The following is a 20,356-nucleotide window of genomic DNA, read 5'->3' as shown; positions in this document are numbered from 1 at the left end:
AAATCTGTGGATTCTTAGAGGGGTTTTGTGTTTACCGTAACAAGGGGCGAACTTTGTCTCGTAGCGGGGAAGAAAGGAGCATAAAGAGGGGATTTTCTTTTAAGATTTTAAGGTTCGTGATTGGAAAAGTGATAATTGAAGTTAGAACTTTCTTGTATTGAGGCCGTGAGGGTAGTCGACTCTTGCGCCGTTTGTGGTGAGCGGTGCACCACTAGAGGTGGCCGGTTTCACGGAACCGCCGGTTCCGGTTCCTAAAAAAGGTGGAACCGCCGGTTTCAAGGCCCAATTACTCTTTTCACCCGGCCTCATTCCTTTTTTTTTTTTTTAAATCGGGTCGGAACCAGTCCGAACCGGGCGGTTTCGGGCCGGTTCCAACAATTTACAAATCGGAACCGGCCCTTGAGGGCCGGTTCCGGTTCCGGGTTGGAACCGTGGGTCCGGTCAACGGGCCGGTTTCGGGCCCACGGGTTCATTTGGCCACCTCTATGCACCACCACCGCATCGGATTTGCCAACTCTTGTCGGTGAAGTAAGAGCAGCACCCAAAATCCTTTGGTCCAATCTCTATTGACGCTTTTCGAAAGAAAATTCAATATTATAAATTGTAGGCATTTTTCCCTTCTTAGAAAATGTTTTTCAGACATTTTTTTTCATCTTTGATAAATTTTTCATACTCTTTTGAGATGTGGCACAAAATGAGCGTCGCATCACTACTGTATTTCATTGCAAATTATAAAGTCATGATGATACTTTTCACTAATCAAATTAGACGAAAACCGTTGATTGTACCGATTTGGTAAATTATAAAATTTGATCGCATTTTTCCAAATTTTTTTGGTACTTAGATCGTATTTTCGAGAAAATATCTAAAGCTTCTGTATATTATTTGAATTTCTTTTGATTCGAAAGAGTGCTGACGTGGAAGCACGAAATGTTTATGCCAATATCCAGTAGAAGCTACTAGAAGCACCTCCTTAAAACCCCTCACCCCGACGAGTCTTCCCACTTTCAAAGCCGCTCACGGGACTTTCACTTTCTTCCAAGTCCAGAATCAATCTACGCAATCGCACCGCGATCTGAAGCCGACCGATCGCTCGTACAGTCGCCGGAAAAATGGATCCAGCGAAACTGAGCCAGCTGAAGCAGTTCGTCGACTTGTGCAAGTCCAATCCCTCCGTTCTCGCCGATCCCTCGCTCGCCTTCTTCCGCGACTACATCGAAAGGTAAGATACCTCGTCGGACGACGATTCGAGCTTGTTCGGCATGGTCGTTCCTTCGCATTTTTTTGATTCCTCTGATGATTCGGAACATTTTGTCTCAGCCTCGGAGCTCAAGTCCCTCCCTCTGCGGACAAGCCCGGCGAATCGAAATCGGTAACTTGTGCCACTCGAGCCTGCTTTTTGACACGTTTTGTTTCGTGCGATTGACAGCGTTTGACTCGGTCTTGTTCGATTGAGATCAGTGATTGATGCAATTTTGTGGTGGTTGATGTAGAATGACAGTGAGCTCGCTCGTCGGGGCATTTATATAGAGAGTGAAGATTTGAGATGTTTCTTTTATGCACTATTATTGGTCAAGCACGTGCATCTTTCAGTGTAGTTGAAAAAGAAAAAAGGACTTAAACGCATTTCTTTGAATACGTATCGTAATCACTTGATTTCGTTTGAAAACATTCGACATGTGGTGGTTGATGCTGCTGCATTTGGGTAGTGTACTTTCTCACAGTAGCGAGATGTGTTCTTGTGAGGTAACGTGCTAAATTGATGCTTGCTTTGGATTGTGGACTACAGCAGAAGAGCCGTGTGGTGGAGGAGAGCGACGAGGATATGGAGGAGACCGAAGGGGGACATGTGGAAGTGGAGGAGGAAGAGGAGGAGGATGAGATTATCGAGTCAGATATCGAGCTTGAAGGCGAGACGGTTGAGCCCGATAATGAGCCTCCCCAGAAGGTTTTCCCAATCTAACACAGACATTTGGAATCATCTCGCTTTTAACACTTTCTTTTCCCTCTTTTTGCCTACTTTATTATTAATGAGATTGTGCTGTGTGGGTCAATATCGAGTGCCTTTGTTATTTGATTTTTCAGATGGGAGATCCATTGGTTGAAGTTACTGAGGATAATCGCGAGGCCTCTCAAGCAGCAAAGGCACAAGCCATGGAAGCCCTTTCTGAAGGTTCTGATAATTACTCTTCAACCTTGCAATGCTAGGGATACGTGTGCTTCTTGAATCTTTTGGTCTTGTTTAATTTTCTCTTCGGTATGCTGATTTGTCCTCTACAGGAAACTTGGAGGAAGCGATTGAGCACCTTACACAGGCAATAACACTCAATCCAACCTCTGCAATTATGTATGGAACCAGGGGTAAGAAGCTGGCTGAGTTTTTGAAGCGACTGCCCAAATTTTATGTCCTTTCATTTGGTTTTAAGTTCTTTACCTCATGCCAGCACATGGTTATTGACTTTTGTACAGCTACTGTGTATATTAAAATGAAGAAGCCCAATGCTGCAATCCGGGACGCAACTGCAGCTTTAGAGGTAACATCTACTTAATTGTTCAAAGCAATGGTTTAGATTTCACATGGAAAGTTCAGTTGTCGTGCTTATCGCAAGCTGCACAATATAAAGAAATACATGCACAAAAATGTGCAAATGCATGAACTCAATTATTGCGAACTTTCGAACATTCTCGTCATTACTTATTGCCCTTGTATTTGTATTAATTGCCTAGAGTTGTTCAAGGAAACTTATTAATTGTTAAGCTTCCCTATTTGGTGTTGGAGTTTACATTGTTTAGTTGTCTGGTGTGGGTGGGATTGACCTTGGAGTCTTTAGATCTTGGGTTGTCATGCTCATGTAGTTTGTTAATCTAGATAAATCCGGATTCTGCAAAAGGCTACAAGGCTCGTGGCATGGCTCGAGCTATGCTTGGTCAGTGGGAAGAAGCTGCAAAGGATCTTCATTTGGCATCAAAGCTAGATTACGATGAGGAAATAAATGCAGTACTTAAAAAGGTCCCTCTCTCTCTCTCTGTGTGCGCGCATCTTTGGGTTGTTTGTTCTATTGAAAAGTTACTGACTTTCCTGCTAAAATCAAACATTATTTTTTGCTTTTGAAATTATGGAAATAAATGAGATAATTGACAGTGCTCTGCTTACGCCTGTTTGATGTGGTTTTGAAGCAAACAAGGTTTTTTCTGGACTGGGCACTCTTTGCTCTCAAGATTAGATTCAGATGGCTAGAGATTAGATTAGATGCTTCTTATTTCACTGTAGATTGCTTGTAAAAGGCCAATAAATGCCGTTTAGATTTTATCACAAAGTTAAAAATTATCACATGTAGGTTGATCTTGACATCATTTTATGCACCATTCACACTGGCTGTTGCTACTTGCTGGTTTGTCCTGAATTGTAGGCCTTTACTTTCATGAGTGACAGTTTAAGGTGGGCTCACCTCTTGATTTTGTGGTCCGCACTGGAAATGAATCGCTGGTTGGAATTTCATGAGAACTTGCATGTGGCTTTTCTTTTGGACATCGTTGGAATTGGAGATTACTATGCTATTCAAATCTTGCTCCATTAAGCTTGATTCCATCATGGGCAACTTTTGATCTATACAGGTTGAACCAAATGCGCATAGGATTGAGGAACATCGGAGGAAGTATGACAGATTACGTAAGGAGCGGGAAGAAAGAAAGATTCAGCGCGAGAGAGAGCGTAGACGTGCTGAGGCTCAGGTAATTGGTCCATGATCCTGATGCTTAGTCGTTTAGAATATGTTTCTTGCTATATTTCCCATGTGAGATTTGTTGTGCCTTTCCTGTAGGCTGCATATGAGAAGGCAAAGAAACAAGAGCAGTCATCATCCAGTAGACCATCTGGTGGTATGCCTGGTGGATTCCCAGGTGGAATGCCTGGTGGATTCCCAGGTGGAATGCCTGGAGGCTTTTCAGGGGGAATGCCTGGAGGTTTCCCGGGCGGCATGCCAGGAGGAATGTCTGGAGGTTTCCCGGGCGGCATGCCAGGAGGAATGCCTGGAAATGTTGATTTTAGCAATATACTAAATGTAAGTGCGCTGGAAAGTGGATGGTAATGCCTGGAGATGTTGACTTTAGCAAAGCACCGTATATTTTTTTTCCCCAGCAAAACGAGAAAGAGTGCTGGAAGATGGATTTCTCACTTTAAAATAAAGACCTAGACATGAATTGGTGCATGCAAGTTCAATGATTTGATTATGTTTCGTTTTGGTGGATCATTTATTGATCATACTGTGGTCAGTTTTTCTGTTCCATTTCACCTTTGCTCATTTGATTTGATGAATTGTCGCTGAACATTTGGAACAGGATCCTGATCTTATGGCTGCATTTAAGGATCCAGAAGTCATGGCTGCTATGCAGGATGGTACTGATGTTTTCTGTCGTTATTTTTGTGGTCCTATGTCTTGCACTTCATTGAGATATCACTCATTTCATGGAGGCATCATTTAGCAGTTTTACACGTCCTCTGTAAGGAACTAGTACCTTGAGAATTTAGAATATGGTGATATTACCCCTTTGACCAGTAAGGTAACCACGAGCGGTATCGAAGTAATCTCAGAACAAAGTACTTCCCATTGTCTAAGTTGCAGGGTTATTTTCTGACTCAGCATAAAAGGCAAATGAGCATTAACTAACTTTTGTTGGAAGGTTATTAACTAGAAACAACATCCAAATGGCAAGTGAATCTGTGGGCAACTGTGCGTATAATTTTGCTTTCTGTGACAAGATTCTGGTTACTTTTAGTAGGAACTTGTGCAAGCTTATCGGAGATTTTTACTGTCATCTTTTGTTTGTGTTGATGGTTTTGCAGTAATGAAGAACCCTGCCAATCTGGCAAAGCATCAAGCAAATCCAAAAGTGGCCCCTATAATTGCAAAGATGATGAACAAGTTCGGAGGACCCAAGTGAAAAATTTCGATGCAGTAATAGCCGTGTTTGGGGTCGAACGTTCTGGTTTATCAGAGTGGTGGGGTTTGAGAATGCCACCAGAAAAGTCGGTTGTCATCATCTGTAAACAATTTTCCGTTGGTAGGGATCTCAGATGAGCATCTCGATTTTGCTTTTGAAACGATAAGATATAAGCTGAATAACGTCATGGGAAAAGTGTGATTTATTTGTGTTTTCTAGTTATTTCGCCCCTTCCCTTCTTAAAGATTGCAAATTTGATGGGGTACGTGAACACTGCTCAGCGTCCCAGATTTACTGTGTTGTAAAATCATCAAGACTTCATTTGCTTCCCGTCTTCAGAGGAACTTCAAATTGGAGTCTCGACCCAAATCCTCGTGCCTTACCAATATTTCCTAGCTCATATCGGTTCCATTGTTCCTTGAAGGCCAAGGAAGCTTTGGACTGGATTTGTTAAGCTTACACTTACGGTAAAGCTTTGCTTTAACATTGGGGCCCAATCGATGCCATTTTCATACGGGGGCCTTCCCGAAGCCGCACCTTCCAAGGGTTCTGCACTGCACTTTTGCAGTGCGGCGAGGTACAGAGAGAGCGATAGATACACAGGAGGAAAAATACTTGTACGACGCTGAGCATTGAGATCCAGAACATTCGAAATGGGATACTATTCGACTTGGTTTTGAGCTTGTGACAAGCTGACACGACCGTTTTCCCACCATAATCTAACTGCCCTTCGAGCGGTAAGTGGAGGTTCCGGTCGGCGTACGAGTACCTCAAAGACCGAGCTTCATGTTGCGGTCAATTTGGTGACCTACCCGCGAGAGATACAAGTCGATCGAACAGACAGACAACGACCTTTCATCCACAGGGTGGTGGTGGTTATCGTCCAATGACCTTGGCCCTCCGTGGGCGAGCGCAATCTCTCACCTGAAAGATGTGCGCTCGCGGACAGAATTTCCATTGCATCCGCACGAGAATAGCATGGGAAAATTTCCTCCGTCTTACCAAACAACAGCAGGTCCCCACTCTTTTTAAGTCCAACGTTTTCCCTGTTTTTTTCGCCACTCCAAAGTCCAAGGTTGCTACATATTGTCCATAGCTTCGTCTATCTCCGAGATAATCTGGCTGGCCTTTTTTGTTTTCCTTGACCGGCTTTCGCCAAACCGATATCCTCTCCTTTCTCTACCAACCTCTTCGCTTCTGCGGTTTTCCAAAGAAGAAAGCGGCTCTTTCAAATTCCGTGCCGTCATGGTGACACCCAATCACGGAGTTGATTACGCTTTTTTTAGTCAGTCCAATTCACCCTCACTAATCTCGTCCAAGACATGGCCTAATTAATCTCTCCCCTTACTTTTTGTGTCGCTTCAAATGATTTTCTGCTAATTTTGCTCCACAAGTGGGTCGTGATGCTTGTGTTGACTGTTGATGACGCGCGCCTTACGCACTAATTGCGCAATCCGCGTGCTTTGGGTACACACCACTTTCATACTTTCAAATGCCAAACCAAGAAACTAAACCCAAAATGCCCAAAAAAAAAAAAAAAAAAAAAAGAAGAAGAAGAAGGAAGAAGAAGAAGAGAAAATGGAAATGGTAAGTGGAAAAGGGTAAGACGTTGATACCCATGGAGATTAACGCCAATTTGGTAGCTCGGGGGTCGCTTTAAAGCATATGCTTAAGCAATGATGATGCAAGTATCGCTCACGCTTTTCCCCCTTAATCACAAGGCCCTAGTGGGAATGCGGATTGCAATGACGCACCATTCTGTAATAATTTAAAGGTTTTCCCACCAAAAAGAATAATAAAATAAAATAGAAAGATAAAAAGGAGTTTTTGTACTTGGGGTTCTTTTCTTGTTCTCCTTTTATATATCTTAATGTTTTGTGGGACGGATTGTGGGGTGGTTGTGGGACTTCAAAGTCGTCCAACGGTGGTGGCCTCGTATGACGATCTCTATGGTTTCGTTCGACAGATAGAGTCACCTATAGTTCAAAGGTACATAGTCCGCACTGATCAATGGAAATATCACTGTTTGGTGAGAACTCGCTGTCTACCCTCTTGACGAATTAGGGCATGGTCATAATTAAATGTTACACTATAGTTAGATGGAATCATATTTCGCAATTCATAAGGTTTGTGTTCACAAGAAAGCACATGGGTGCGTATGGTCTTTTGACTCTATACGCATGGCTCTGTTCATAACACCAGTACAAGAATCAAGAAAGCGATTTTCATTTTTTATAATCAGACCAAAATGAAGTGATCAAGCACATCATAGCCATTGAATTTGAGAGATATTCAACTAATGTAAGGTGAAAATTTGGATTAATAGATGTGCATGAGAGACTAAATTATTCTTCCGATTTCTAGTGTGATAATCACCAGGCTATTTACGCTGAAGGCATGGATTTTACGAAATATTGCCTTTTCTGCCTAAAACTACTACCTGAAGGAATAATTTCAAGTACAACGACCCATCTTTATTAATGTCTAGGAAGCACGAATACTCTCTGGGGTCCTCTATTTCGTGTCATGTTGGATGTGTGTTGGACACCGGCACGCGTCCGACACTCTCCGGTACTCGAGCGACACGTGGTCAATAGGTGCTAGACATTTTGACATGTGGTCGGCGTTCGGACATACCAAAGACACGCGAGCATAGCATCTTGATATGCATGGGGATAATTTTAAACATTTTCAATAAATTAGAGATCAAAATGTAAATCTATGAAATATATATACATATATATACACACTTAATTCATATACCCAGCCAACCCCAAAAGAACCTAATTGTGAATCCTTAACAAAATAAGAAGAAGAAGAAGAAATTCACCGCTGATATTTTTATGTATACATGACAATCACGTATATTTTAAAATATATATTTAATATACAACGTGTCCCTAAGTGTTGGAATTCTCTATTTTTTTTTTTAGAAATAACTTGTTGGCATGTCATGTTGTGTTGTGTCGCGTGTCATGTGTCGGCGTCGATGCTACTTACATTACTGTTAATATAGAAATTATGTATCTAAAAATTAACTAAAATCCGAATCAATTGTGACAAATATACTGACTTATGTAAGAGAATGACGGGGTAGCCTGTATACAGTACATGAAAGTCCGTGAAAATGGCGTTTTATTTAATCCACAAATGCTATTTTCTCCATGGTTGATAAGCTGGTACTACTTTTCGTGTAACTTGAATTTCATCAACCTCCTATCCGGTTCTGGTGGGCAGGGAAAGCTTTGTCTTCGGACTCTTGGTGATCCTTTTTGCTTACTTAACAAGAGCAAGTAATGAGCCAAGTATCGACTGAAAAAGAGTCAAGTGAGATTGACTTAATGTTCCAACAGGCCTGCAAATTCTCCTCCCTGTTATGTCATCGAAATCATGAATGCTCTTACTTTCACGTTTGCTTGGAAAATCCGCGATCGAATTGGGGAAACCTTGAGGCCAAGAAGTGTTCTTAATATGGTTACTATCAAGTTTGTCGGTTTCAATTGTCATATATCATGTCACCAACTCATACAAACGCTGCAAAAGAATCTCACATCGATGAAGATTTTAGAAGCACGGACGGCACCGGTACATACGGTCCCACCCGCATTAACGGATTTGGTTTCCTAGCAAACTCTTACTTTGTGTTCGCCGTCATGTCCGATCGCCGTGACGTGTGACAATCGGTCGATGCGATTGCGGTCCTGCCGTGGGGCACTACTAAATGTAGAAGTCGCTTATAGCTTGGCTCGGAGTCAACTGCTCATGAAACTCGAGAACACTTGTGCCACGACTCCCGGGTTTCAGCCAGACAGATCCATACTTAGAAGCAATGCCACCACATCACCTTCCTCACAGTGTGTTAGGAAAGCACACGACCCCAACTTGCGGCGACACCTTAACATTGTAAAATAATCAACTGCTTCCCCTACGCATCCGGAAACGAGCTGGTCCAAACAAAAGTGCCACGAAGAACCATCTTCCACCAGACCCATCTCTTGTGTGGCCTTGTTGAAACAAGCCGTACGTGGTTGAATTCTGCATTACGCATATCGTTGGGGAATCATGAGCGAACAGCATCTCTATTTCGTGTTCATTGATCGCCTCGACGTTAACATATAACTATCTTTGGTACATCTCTTCCCTTACCTTATGGATAAAGCCCACGTACACATAATTTTCCACGAAGGATGTTGCATACAAGCAGACAAATGATAATCCATCGGATACTCTACTCTTTACCTAGCAGGTCTTGCGAATCTGGCCACATATTTTTGTGCCCACATGGAAGAAGGAAAAGCCAGTATTTGATCTTGCGTGTGTCGCATTGACAATCCAAAGAACGAAATCGACTTTGTTTTCGCCCTTAGATACGGCCTCGGCGATTTTAAAAAATGCAATCCATCCGCACAAGATAGCAATAGGAGATCAAATGCGAGACGGACAAGTTTAGGGTTTTGTGGTTGACACCAGTTGAAGTGATGAAGTGAGCATAAACGGGAGGAGGAGGAGGGGTCCATGGTTAAACCATACCCACCTAAACCAAGAGATTCAAGTCAAAATTCCAACAAATTGGATTATCAACTGCCACCAATATGGAAGTAGAAAAACTTATGTCATCTTACGACTTGTCTGGAGAAGAAATCATATGGTCCAAATGAGTCGAATCTACATTTGATGAGGCAACCTCTCCCATACATGGCACGTGTAACATTGTCTTCCTCGGGTTGGAAATACACCTACGTGTCCCGCTGTATATATACTTCACCGGATAACTCGTTGACTGCCGTTGAGTTATTGCAGTGGTTCTACCATGATTATGTCAATCATTTCGTCAACAATAATTTTATCGTAAACTTTTTTCATCTTCACGTTGCCCAAAATCGGAGGTCCTTTTTTTTTTTTTTTGCTCATTTGATGGAGCGAAAGAAATTGGGTGGATTCTAGCCCTTCTGAGCTCTGTAGAGAGATATGTAATTTTTCAAAAATGATTTTTTTTTTGTAAGTAATTTTCCTAGGTCATAGAATTCTTCTAATGTGGATCCCTCTCCCCCCAAAAATTTCTTCCCCCAGTTGTTCCTTGAATTGTGAAAAATATTTAATGATAGTAACCAACATTATCATATAGCAAGCCTCAGCTTCATTCGCTTGGATGTCCAAAGTGCACCTATATGTATTAAATGCAAAATCCGTGGGAGGTGATAATTTATTGATGATTATTCAACCAATTAGGTGACTACATGATTTTTTAATTAATGAGTGTTTTATTCAAAATACGCGGTGATGGTGTGTGCATCTATGGTCAGAAATAATTGACAAGATTGTCACAATGCCATGAAAACATTTTCCAAACAGAAAATCCCAGAATACCAATTAAGCCACAAGATCTTGCACTACATATTGCTACTTAAATGAACAGGTGTAGTCCGGGTTAAGCCAAACATACTAAAATCAAATTCCAGACGTCATTTTTCTACGTGGTTAGGCACGCAAATGTTGGAGGATGGACGAGGTTTGAGTGACCATGCTTCTCAAGTTAAATTATATGTGCAATCATCAAGATCTCTGGTGCGAAGACAAGACGTTTGGAATCGCAGGTTAGGGACGTACATAATTCAGATCACAATTAGAAAATCTCTGTAGAATACAAATATGTCCTAGCTGTCCCATGAGGAGGTAAATAATGTTGACCAATGTCGGAATCTTCATCTCGATAGCCCAATCGCATTACACTGCCTCTAAGGCCGACACACGCATCCATATTAATGTGATTAAGTGAGTCGAGTACTATCTAAGATGTGAATTAGTTTTTTTTTTGGTAAAGAAAGATGTGAATTAGTTGATTAATTAAATAATCAATTAATTAATCACTTATGGACCCTCTTTGACTCACGCTCTCGCCAAAATGAATCATATCTATCGGACATTTCACACCTGATGCAGCCAACAAATTCGCAATATAATCAAAGCCCAACTAGCCACAAAAAAAAAAAAAAAAATCCTGGTCAATGAAGTAAATCATTCGGTGGGGAAAAATAGGTTCCACTTGATGGCTTTTGCACCATAATGTGCCTCCCAATCCTCGCACACACATCGTTTCAACCATTCAATTCCAGCCAAATCTCCCAACATATCTGGGGCAAAGCATGTGAGCATTTGCCATTTACCACTAAATTGCCAATCTGTTATGTCTTAACAATGTCAAATATTAGCTTTGAAAGCAATCAAATCTTACACTACATTCCCATGAAAGATGCTCTACAATGAAAAAGGATCGTAGAAACGTTTTCTTGCAGTACAAACTTGCAAATCCATTTTTGGTCTTTAGCTAGAAAAAGATTTAGTAGGTGGGGGAAAAAGGGCTCGCATCAAAATTCCGTAGCAATTTCAGGCGTTCTTGTTTTAAGTAGCCTAATTAAAAAGATTTTACCTTCGTTGATTATAATTATGTTGATGGTAACAAATTACTTTTCACCATATCACTTATTGACGAAATAAAAACGAACAAGATATTCCTTCGGTTATCCATAATATAGAAAAGGATAACAAGTGAAATGCATCGCCTCATGTACGGGTAAGTGTCGGCTTTTTTCATAATTTAAATCACGATTCTCTCCGTTATTTAAAAATAAAAACTTAACATAATGAATGTAGATGTTCTTGAACTTGCGTATACGTTTGAGGTCGAAATCCTCATACGAATCCGGATCATCTTTGAGGGCAATTGGCATCAATTCCACATATATTTCTTTCCCCTCTTTTCTATATGGGTATGAAATAAATGTCATGATACGGAGACGTAGAAATAGACTTGGGGATGACGAAATGGGTGATGGAATGGTGGAGTAAGAGTGCAATTAGGGAGTGGGGTTGTGTATGAAATTGGCGAAGGGGAGAGAGGGAAATTTTGTTTTTGATGAGATGTGTGGCGATGTGTCGTTGGGTCATCCATCATTCACTTTCACCATATTTTATTTTGGGTTTTAGCTTTGGCACACACCCGAACAAGGCCATATTAGTTCCAATGTCCTTTTCCTCTCCTCCCCATTTGGTGGACCCTCAAATGTATCATTATCTCTCTCCTCATGATGTTTTTTTTTTTTTTTTCCTTCTAGGTAACAAAAGCAAAATATTATTGAAGGTTAAAAGTGAAAATCATGGTGTGCATGAATCTCAAGAGGTAGGCCCGCGTGGGTTTTCGAACTTCATAAAGTTCCGGACAATTCTGGTTATACGAGGGAGTCCGTTTCATCACATTATTAATCAGGGTTTCTGTGCGTTTTCCAAACGTTATACATGAATACGACTGTTGAAATGTGTAAAGCGAGAGGGGATGAGAAGATGTTTAATCTTTAGCGTGCCAAAAGCCTTGCACAAATTTTATGTAAACACGTCTTCTTTAATTAAAAGTGTGAATGTTTTGATTTGTTATCGAAAGGACTGCTAATATTTCACCGGACATTCGATACTTTTTACCTCTTTAACCTCGCTTTTCAATGGACATTGTTGTTGAAATGGTGTGCTCAAGAGAGTTAAAGTTCTCCCTCATCTCCTAGTGATATGGGGTCATCTTTAAGATAGAAAATTTCACATTATACTAGACAATTAAAATGGAATTATATAGCCGATTCGATAAACAACATCACGGATTATTATTGGATATTGAAAATTCTTTCATGTATTTAAATAACTTGTATCAATCTATGACGTCACTTAGGGGGTGTATGAAAACCATCCAGAAACAAAATTTATGTTCCAAACCTATTTTTGGAATAGAAACTCGTTTGGTAACGTAATTTTATTTTTCTATTTCCGAAACAAAAAGTTGTTTCAGAAATAGATTTGAAGGAGAAAGAAATAATAATTTTCTACTTTTCCGAGAAACAGAAATAGAAATCTCACTTTTTCTCAAATACCCGCCGCCGTCGACCACCACCTGCCTCCCCGTCGGTTGCTTGCCACGGCCGCCACCGCTGGTCCCTATAGCCGCCCCCCACCGTCGGCCGGCGGACACATTTTTCAGAAGTAAAAATTTTATGTCGTTATCAAACACATTTTTTTGCTCAGAAACTCATCCGTAAATAGAAATAGAAAAAATTATTTTTAGCTAGAAATCTATTTCTGAAACAGAATGGTTATCATTCACCTCCTTAATGTACCGATTTAGGGTACGAGCCTTGTATAGCTAATGTGAATCCGCTAATATTTGGACAAAAAGTGAAAGCTGTTTTTTTTTCCTCCACTAAGCTGACACCTATAATAATTAATGAAAATCCCGTCCATTATGAAATTTCCAATAAGTGATGGAGCCATTGGAAAGGTACGTAGGGATTGTATATAAAGGTGGTTGTGGGGCTATCGAGTTTTTTACAAGTGGAGTTAGCGGCAGAGCTAGAGAGAGAAACTAGAGAGAGAGAGAGAGAGAGAGAGAGAGAAGAATTTGGATGAACAATATTATCAGGAGGTGCTAGTCATGGGGAGGCAACCTTGCTGTGACAAACTGGGGGTGAAGAAAGGGCCATGGACGGCGGAGGAGGACAAGAAGCTCATCAACTTCATCCTCACCAACGGCCACTGCTGCTGGCGCGCCGTCCCCAAGCTCGCCGGCCTCCGCCGCTGCGGCAAGAGCTGCCGCCTCCGCTGGACCAACTACCTCCGCCCCGACCTCAAGCGTGGCCTCCTCAGCGAGGCGGAGGAGCAGCTCGTCATCGACCTCCACGCCCGTCTCGGCAATAGGTTCGGTGAACTAGTTCGTCATTTATGATAATAATCCTCTCATCAAGATTACTTGTTAACCTTCCTCTGATGTTTATTATTCTTCTCATAAACCCATTACTTGACAGTCCCACATTAAAGTACATTAATTCATTTGCTGCATATTGTGAAAGGTCAATCATTTATCGTTCCATTAGATAAGGAATGTCCCGTACATTCAATTATTCATCTCGCAAGCTGCCCGGGGAAAATTAAGTTTTCTCGTACGATATTCTATGCGTACGATACGTGATTTTCGTTGACTTGTGTACGCAAGAAAAGCGTCTCGACGTGACCCGTGTCTAAAGCTAACATCTACGTCTCCCGATGATTATTCCTTGATTAGGTGGTCGAAGATCGCGGCGAGGTTACCAGGGAGAACCGACAACGAAATAAAGAACCATTGGAACACCCACATCAAGAAGAAGCTCCTCAAGATGGGGATCGATCCTGTCACTCACGAGCCCTTGGACAAGCCTCAGGAAACTCCGTCCGAACACGACCCGGAAGTATCTCTGTCGTCGTCGCAAGCGGACCCTATGTCCGGATCGCCCGCCAACACGCACCAACCCAACAACACGCATGTCATGGACGAGTACAACTCATCCTCGTCCTCGCCGTCCGCCTCGTCCGCCGAGAACTGTTGCGCCGGCGCGGACGAGCCGATGGTCTTGCTCGAGTACATCTGCAGCGGCGGCCTCTCTGGCGACGACCAGTCGTTCTTGATGGACAGCTTGTGGGTGGACGAATCACAGGCGGCAGGGCCCACGGCTCTCGACTCATCACAAAAAGAAAACCCGAGCGGCCAAGAAGTGGCGGGTTTGTTCCCGTCCTGGCCAGAGGAGAGCGAGAGCTTCTCGTGGTTGTTGGGAGGTCAAGATTGCGGCGTTCATGACTTTGGCGGGTTCGATTGCCTCGGCGGCGATGGTACGACGAACATACTCGATGGCTTAGACTTAGGGATGATAGACAAGATATTTTAGCATGAAACGTACGATCAGACTCCGTATGTTTGTGTCTGTGTGTGTGTAACAAGAATACGTGAAAGATGTATCAACCATAATCATCATGTCCCCGTGAATACGTTCGTACGTAGGATATAATCTTAGTTTAAAACGTTTCTCTAGGGTAAACAGGTGAAAGTGTAGGCGGCCAAAGTGGGTCGTCTCGTCCCGATGACATGGCAGGAGACAAGGACAGTGATGCCAAAACCTCGCGAATCACTCACTCAAACCAAAGGTGGGATCATGTACTAAGTCACGTCTTAATCCAAAGACAAAAAAGACATGTAGGGAATTGTAAACATGCCACGTGGGACGGTGTATAGGTGGTGGTGGTGGTGGTTGTGGGGGTTTCGGTTTATGTGAAACCCCTCTTTGTACATATGGCTTTCATGTGCACTGTATCAATAAAATGAAAGGGAAAAAAAAATGGAGGCAAGAACTTTTTGTTTGTCTTGTGTTTTCCTCCGGTCAGATTATTATCGACGAAGTATCTTTTAAGGTTTAGTGGTCAAGGCTATTGAGTGAACAAGTTTTCATGAATTAAGAGAAAAACTTGATGATCGGTGTCTTTACTTGGAAACAATGAAAAATGCATTGATTCGTACTCCTTTGAAATACATTACACTAGATAGATATCATATTCATGGAATTTCAGTTAATTAGATTCACAAGAAACATGAATTCTTAACTTTTCATTGCTTATCTTTTCAATACAAAGTAAAGCATTTAGGTTTTCGATTTTTATCTCACTGGGAGAGAAAAAGGAAAACCTTATAATTCTTGCGGTATTTGGGGGAAGGGAGATTGACTATTTCGATCTCGGATAGTCAAAATAAATAACTACAGATTTTCAAATTTCACATATATATGTATATGAATTTTAAATTTCATATGTTGATAGCATAAGTTTAATCTCTATGGTTAGGATTAATGATATGTGGGATATAGATCAAACTTGCTACAAGAACTTAACTATTGTTAAACGTCTAGTTCGTTTCCGACAACTTCTACTTCCTGATATATTTACTTAATTGATCTTTAAACTATTAGGTCGAGCCTGACAATGATGTAGAGTTATATATAACAATCTATAATAAAGTGGGGTATTGAATTCCTCGATGGTAAACGTGGAGATATCTAATCCTATCAAGCATCTATCACTCGTTAAGAGAATTTACGGAAAGAAAATAAAAGTCGAATGGTGGCGCCGACCATCACGAGCTGCATTTGCAACATCTTGTTACTCTCGATCTTGTTAACTTCCTTATTTTTACTTTTCTTATCAAATCCAGGTTTATCCCACAAGGGGTGAGCAAATCAGACCGCCTAAACCGGGACCGCCAGGATCGGACCGGAACCGGTGGTCCGATTTTTGGTTTTAGAGGGAGTGGTCTCTTGCTCGGTTCTAGGGTTCGCCCGAATCGGACCGATCGAATTTTTTTTTATATTTTGATCAAGAAAACTCCATGCGCATCGAGTTTTCTCGATCTTGCTTTTTTAGTCCCCAAATGAAATCCCCATCTCGATCTTGCCTCAATTGGTTCTTGGACCATTTTTGACTTGAAGGGAAATCGTTTTTGCTTGAATTCCATGTGCATTTTGGAAACAATCTTGTAAAAAGTTCTTAGCTTTGCCTTAAAAGACCTATTTCAGGAAATGAACTGTAAATTTTTTTTATGCCCAGCCTCTATATTTGTGGATCGGGATCGTCTAGAAATAGTGCATTTTTTTTTTGGCATGTGTCCAATCTAATAGAACCCCCCGGGAATCAGACCGGACTGGTGGTCCAGTTCATGATTCCAAAAAATTGGGAATCGGGACCACTGGTCCGGTTCTCGATTCTTGAGGAGAACCGGACCGCACGGAGAACCGATCACCCCTATATCCCATCCCTTGTCCCAATTTCTTATTAGGCATTTCATCATAATATATTCGGTTTGGACGACGTCCCCAAATATTAGGATAATAGATATTCCTGTGCGGCCTCAAATTCGGACTACCAAATGCAAATTAAGAGATACAATATATCAATTATCTAAACTGGAAATCCTTAACAAACATATTGATACTAGCTCATGACCTACATGGTGCTTTCCAACCTCAAATGAATATAATTTTTCCTTTTATACGCCATTTAGGGCTAAATACATACCTTCATCAACTCCTTTATGAAATGGCACATACATAAAGAATATGTACGGAACCAATAATTGGTGACTTTAGCGGATCCCTCAAGAATTGCACGTCTCGCAATTAAGAGATATGAGTCTCCATCTTTACGTTATCTTGGAGAGTATTTTACGTGGCTTACTCATATAATAACTCAAAATATAGCCAACAACCTACCACTTTCTAATTAAAGTACTCTGGAGACCACATAACCAATGACTCAATCGTCACTTGTTTCCCTCTACCAAGCCACTCATAATAAAGAAAATGTCAATGTAAAGCTCGAAATGGACAAGAAGAGAATACTGAGAGAGTGAGACCCAAATCCAATGGTGCATCTACGAGCATTCATTGGTAGAAAAGTCTCTTGACATGTTTTAAATTTTAAGATAAAGTTATTAATTGCGTCGTAATGATGAGCAAGTGATGATACCCAAAAAAGTGCGCACGTTCTCCACTGATGTTTTGCTCGAATGAACTTTGTCTCCTTGTCATCATTCTAGGTATCTTCCGGAATCAATGCAGTCTTGTTCAAGCTATCGCTCATAAACTAATTGCACTTTAAGCAAGCAAGAAGCCTGTTAGGTGGTCGTTGCCTCTTGTTCTTAGTGCTTCCATTAATAAGACTTCAACTAGCACTAACTAGGGCACACTTCGCCCAAAAATAAAGGGGGAAAAATGGTTCTATCGACACCCCATCATCATCGGGAATGGAATCTTGTTAACAACTACTCTTATCAAGGTACTATTTTTTTTTTCCCTTTCTAACATGGCAATTCATATTTTTCTCATTTGCCGGCATACCGTGTTAGGCTATCAATCGAGCTAGTTTAAAAAACAAAAGCATAAAACGAAAGATTTGTATCTCCATATTTTGTTAATTGCAGATTATTGCATTTTTACTTAGTTTCGATGTCTTCCAAAAATACACAAGGGGGTGTGTGTAATGAGCTTAAAGATAAAACGGGCTTTTGTTAAAACACATATTTATTTGCCTCTTAAGTTCATGAGGAGTGGATTTTTTTTTTTCCTTCTAGAGGCTGTCTTGTTAAAATATTTAAATATCATATCATGCCTTTGTTAAATAGTTTATGTTTTTACAACAACTAACAACCACAACTTACCCACCACGGGTATGGCGTGTTCGGTGAGAATTGAACCCCTTTGAGTAGTCGGGGGTTCGAAATTCTCCCAACACGATTCTCGGATTTAAGTGGGAGGGCCCCCGCCGATGGGCTACAGGGCCAGCCTCCCTCCAGGTATAGTCGCCCTTGGAAAGGGTCTTCGCCCCGCCCAAAGGGTGGCTGGTGAGTTAGCTCGATTACGATTGGCGGATCCCGAATATAAAAAAAAAATCACAGCTTTTGGGGAAAATTGTTCAAAAAGTGCTAAACCTATTATACGAAGGCCAATTCAGTTTCAAACCTTTCAATCATGCCAATTTAGTCTTAAAATTTTTGACAATTTGTCAATATAGCCTTTCTAGCCAAATATCCAAATAATAGGTTTATGACTAAATTTAAAAATCTTCAAAGTGTTTAAGACTAAATTGATATAAAAAAAATATGACAAAATTGGTAAATCGTTAAAATGTTTAAGGCTGAATTGGTTGACATATAATAGGTTTAGGATTTTTTGGACAATTATCTCCAAAATTTTGCATGGTATTGTAGTAGGGGTTCCCATGTTCAAACCTTTTCAGCCCCTTATTTGTCTCCCTTGTTATAGGTTATTAAAATAAGCGGCAGTGATCCCATAAAATTTTGTGTGTGTGTGTGTGTTATGTTTTCTCTTGTAATAGTATTTCCGAGATAGTTTTCTGGAATATTTTCTTTTCCAATTGAAATCCCCTAGGAATATATATTCCATATATTTTGATATTAATAATCAAATTTTTGAGATTGACAATCAAGGAGTTAATGGATGGGAATAGCCAAGATGGATCTGAGATCAAACCTAATATCTAATCTGATTGGCTTCACTCAACATCCAAATTTCAGTTGGCAATGAACATTCATGATGCGAAATGCCATAAGGGGAGTGGGACACTTTTGATTAGACATTAAATTCAAGAGCATGTTTTTTTCCATTTAATTTTTCCGTTGATAATTAAGGAAAAGACACGGATTACAATGTTCACTAGATTCCATGATAGGAGGGTGTAGAGACTGAAAGCGAACTGTGAATTGTATGTTTATGTAGGAATTTGTGACGTGCAAGATTCGAGTATTGATGTAAAAGTCATTTCCTATGAAATCCAAATTAAGTTACATCATCCATATCTTTTATTCTAATGAATGATGAAACTATGACACAGACAGGAATTTAATTTTTTTAACGTCACATTGAAAGCATATTTGCAAGCTTCATGATAGACCTGTTAGATGGGTGGATTGGATCGGGTCATAAATTGTCCGATCCAAATTAACCCATTAACCAATTTATGATCCATCTATTGTGATGCAAAATTTGAATCCATACACAACCCAGATTATTGAAACACTTCCTTATTTAATCCAATTTAGCAAAACTTATAAATTATTACAAACATCATATTGCTAAAACGTTGTGGAAATTTTTTATAAACTTGTTTAGAAGAAATAAAAATAAAAATAAAAATAATAAAAAATGATGATTATTTGTTGAAGAAATAGAATGCTACGCAAGTTTTGGATTCTCAATCTATGCGGAGAGTCGAGCGAAATACCAAACTTTTATGAAGAGATATACAGCTTACCTCTCCCATTTTTGAGCTAAATGCTACGCTCCGGAGCTCACCCTGCGATTTATGCTGCATCGAACCTGGGTTTTGCCGATAATGTTGTTGTATTTGCTGCTTTAAAGTCATCGGTCAGTTAATTCGGCAAAGAAAAATAATTCATCGTCATCAACAGAAGCTATCTTTTTTTTTTTTTTTAATCTCTTATCCATTCACCTTCAGGGGATTTCGACATTGAGATTCTATTTTTTTTTGTCTCCTCTGAATTGTTGATGCATGAAAAAATGTCGTGTTTTTTCCCCTCATTTTAGCCAATTGATTCTCGATCTCATCCCCTAATACATTTTCTCTCGTCTCCAAAGCATTTGAAAAAGAATGAGAAGCCCGGTCCATTTGGTTCAGCCCAGCCCGTTTTTCTTTAGCCCAGTCCATCAACATGTAGGCCAATTGAAAAAAATCATTTATACAGCCCAGGTGTGAGTCAGTTCATGCGCTCAGCCCAACAGGTGAAGAGTCCATAACAGAAACTAAAGCCCATCCGACAGGAATAAACAGAAGGCCTAGCCCTGCTGCGTTTGGTCGTCGGGATTTACGATCGGGATAGAATTGGATAGGATGGGTGTCGCGACCTAAAAATCAGGTTTCTAGGCTAATGGATTATTAGGTTAATTATTCAACTAACCTAACTCGGACTCTCCCAAGTCCATACCAAATCGCAACTTAACATGCAAAGATATTTGAATTGGAGTCGCCACTAATCATTTTTGGTAGG

General features: G+C 40.7%; 2 protein-coding genes across 4 annotated transcripts; both read left to right on the top strand.

Annotated features, from left to right (window-relative positions):
- Positions 1 to 976: 976 nt before the first annotated feature.
- LOC115737028 (FAM10 family protein At4g22670) lies at positions 977 to 5,163 on the top strand. Of its 3 annotated transcripts, none has more exons than XM_030668975.2 (12): positions 977 to 1,222; positions 1,321 to 1,372; positions 1,793 to 1,948; positions 2,086 to 2,173; positions 2,281 to 2,361; positions 2,470 to 2,534; positions 2,870 to 3,010; positions 3,616 to 3,732; positions 3,822 to 3,939; positions 4,000 to 4,061; positions 4,339 to 4,396; positions 4,844 to 5,163. In XM_030668975.2, the coding sequence occupies exons 1-12, from the start codon at positions 1,113 to 1,115 to the stop codon at positions 4,939 to 4,941; spliced, it is 1,146 nt and encodes a 381-aa protein (XP_030524835.1). In that variant the 5' UTR covers positions 977 to 1,112; the 3' UTR covers positions 4,942 to 5,163. The 3 variants fall into 3 exon arrangements, with proteins under 3 accessions (XP_030524835.1, XP_030524834.1, XP_030524833.1); XM_030668974.2 differs by having other exon boundaries at positions 978 to 1,222; positions 3,822 to 3,963; XM_030668973.2 differs by having other exon boundaries at positions 978 to 1,222; positions 3,822 to 4,061.
- An 8,158-nt stretch (positions 5,164 to 13,321) lies between these two features.
- LOC115737086 (MYB-like transcription factor ODO1) lies at positions 13,322 to 15,021 on the top strand. Its single transcript, XM_030669057.2, has 2 exons — positions 13,322 to 13,674; positions 14,039 to 15,021. The coding sequence occupies exons 1-2, from the start codon at positions 13,412 to 13,414 to the stop codon at positions 14,673 to 14,675; spliced, it is 900 nt and encodes a 299-aa protein (XP_030524917.1). The 5' UTR covers positions 13,322 to 13,411; the 3' UTR covers positions 14,676 to 15,021.
- The last annotated feature ends 5,335 nt before the right edge of the window (positions 15,022 to 20,356 follow it).

The sequence above is a fragment of the Rhodamnia argentea genome, chromosome 9 (genome assembly GCF_020921035.1).
Source record: "Rhodamnia argentea isolate NSW1041297 chromosome 9, ASM2092103v1, whole genome shotgun sequence".
Taxonomy (NCBI): domain Eukaryota; kingdom Viridiplantae; phylum Streptophyta; class Magnoliopsida; order Myrtales; family Myrtaceae; genus Rhodamnia; species Rhodamnia argentea.
Note: the sequence above shows the minus strand (reverse complement) of the source record. Positions and strands in the feature narration are given on the sequence as shown.

What these genes read in the sequence shown, in the direction of transcription:
- LOC115737028 (XM_030668973.2), top strand. Translation starts at nt 1,113, where the DNA reads ATGGATCCAGCGAAACTGAGCCAGCTGAAGCAGTTCGTCGACTTGTGC. An exon ending in AATTATGTATGGAACCAGGG is followed by an intron (nt 2,362 to 2,469) that starts GTAAGAAGCTGG and finishes ACTTTTGTACAG; the next exon opens with CTACTGTGTATATTAAAATG. An exon ending in TAAATGCAGTACTTAAAAAG is followed by an intron (nt 3,011 to 3,615) that starts GTCCCTCTCTCT and finishes TGATCTATACAG; the next exon opens with GTTGAACCAAATGCGCATAG.
- LOC115737086 (XM_030669057.2), top strand. Translation starts at nt 13,412, where the DNA reads ATGGGGAGGCAACCTTGCTGTGACAAACTGGGGGTGAAGAAAGGGCCA. An exon ending in CACGCCCGTCTCGGCAATAG is followed by an intron (nt 13,675 to 14,038) that starts GTTCGGTGAACT and finishes TTCCTTGATTAG; the next exon opens with GTGGTCGAAGATCGCGGCGA.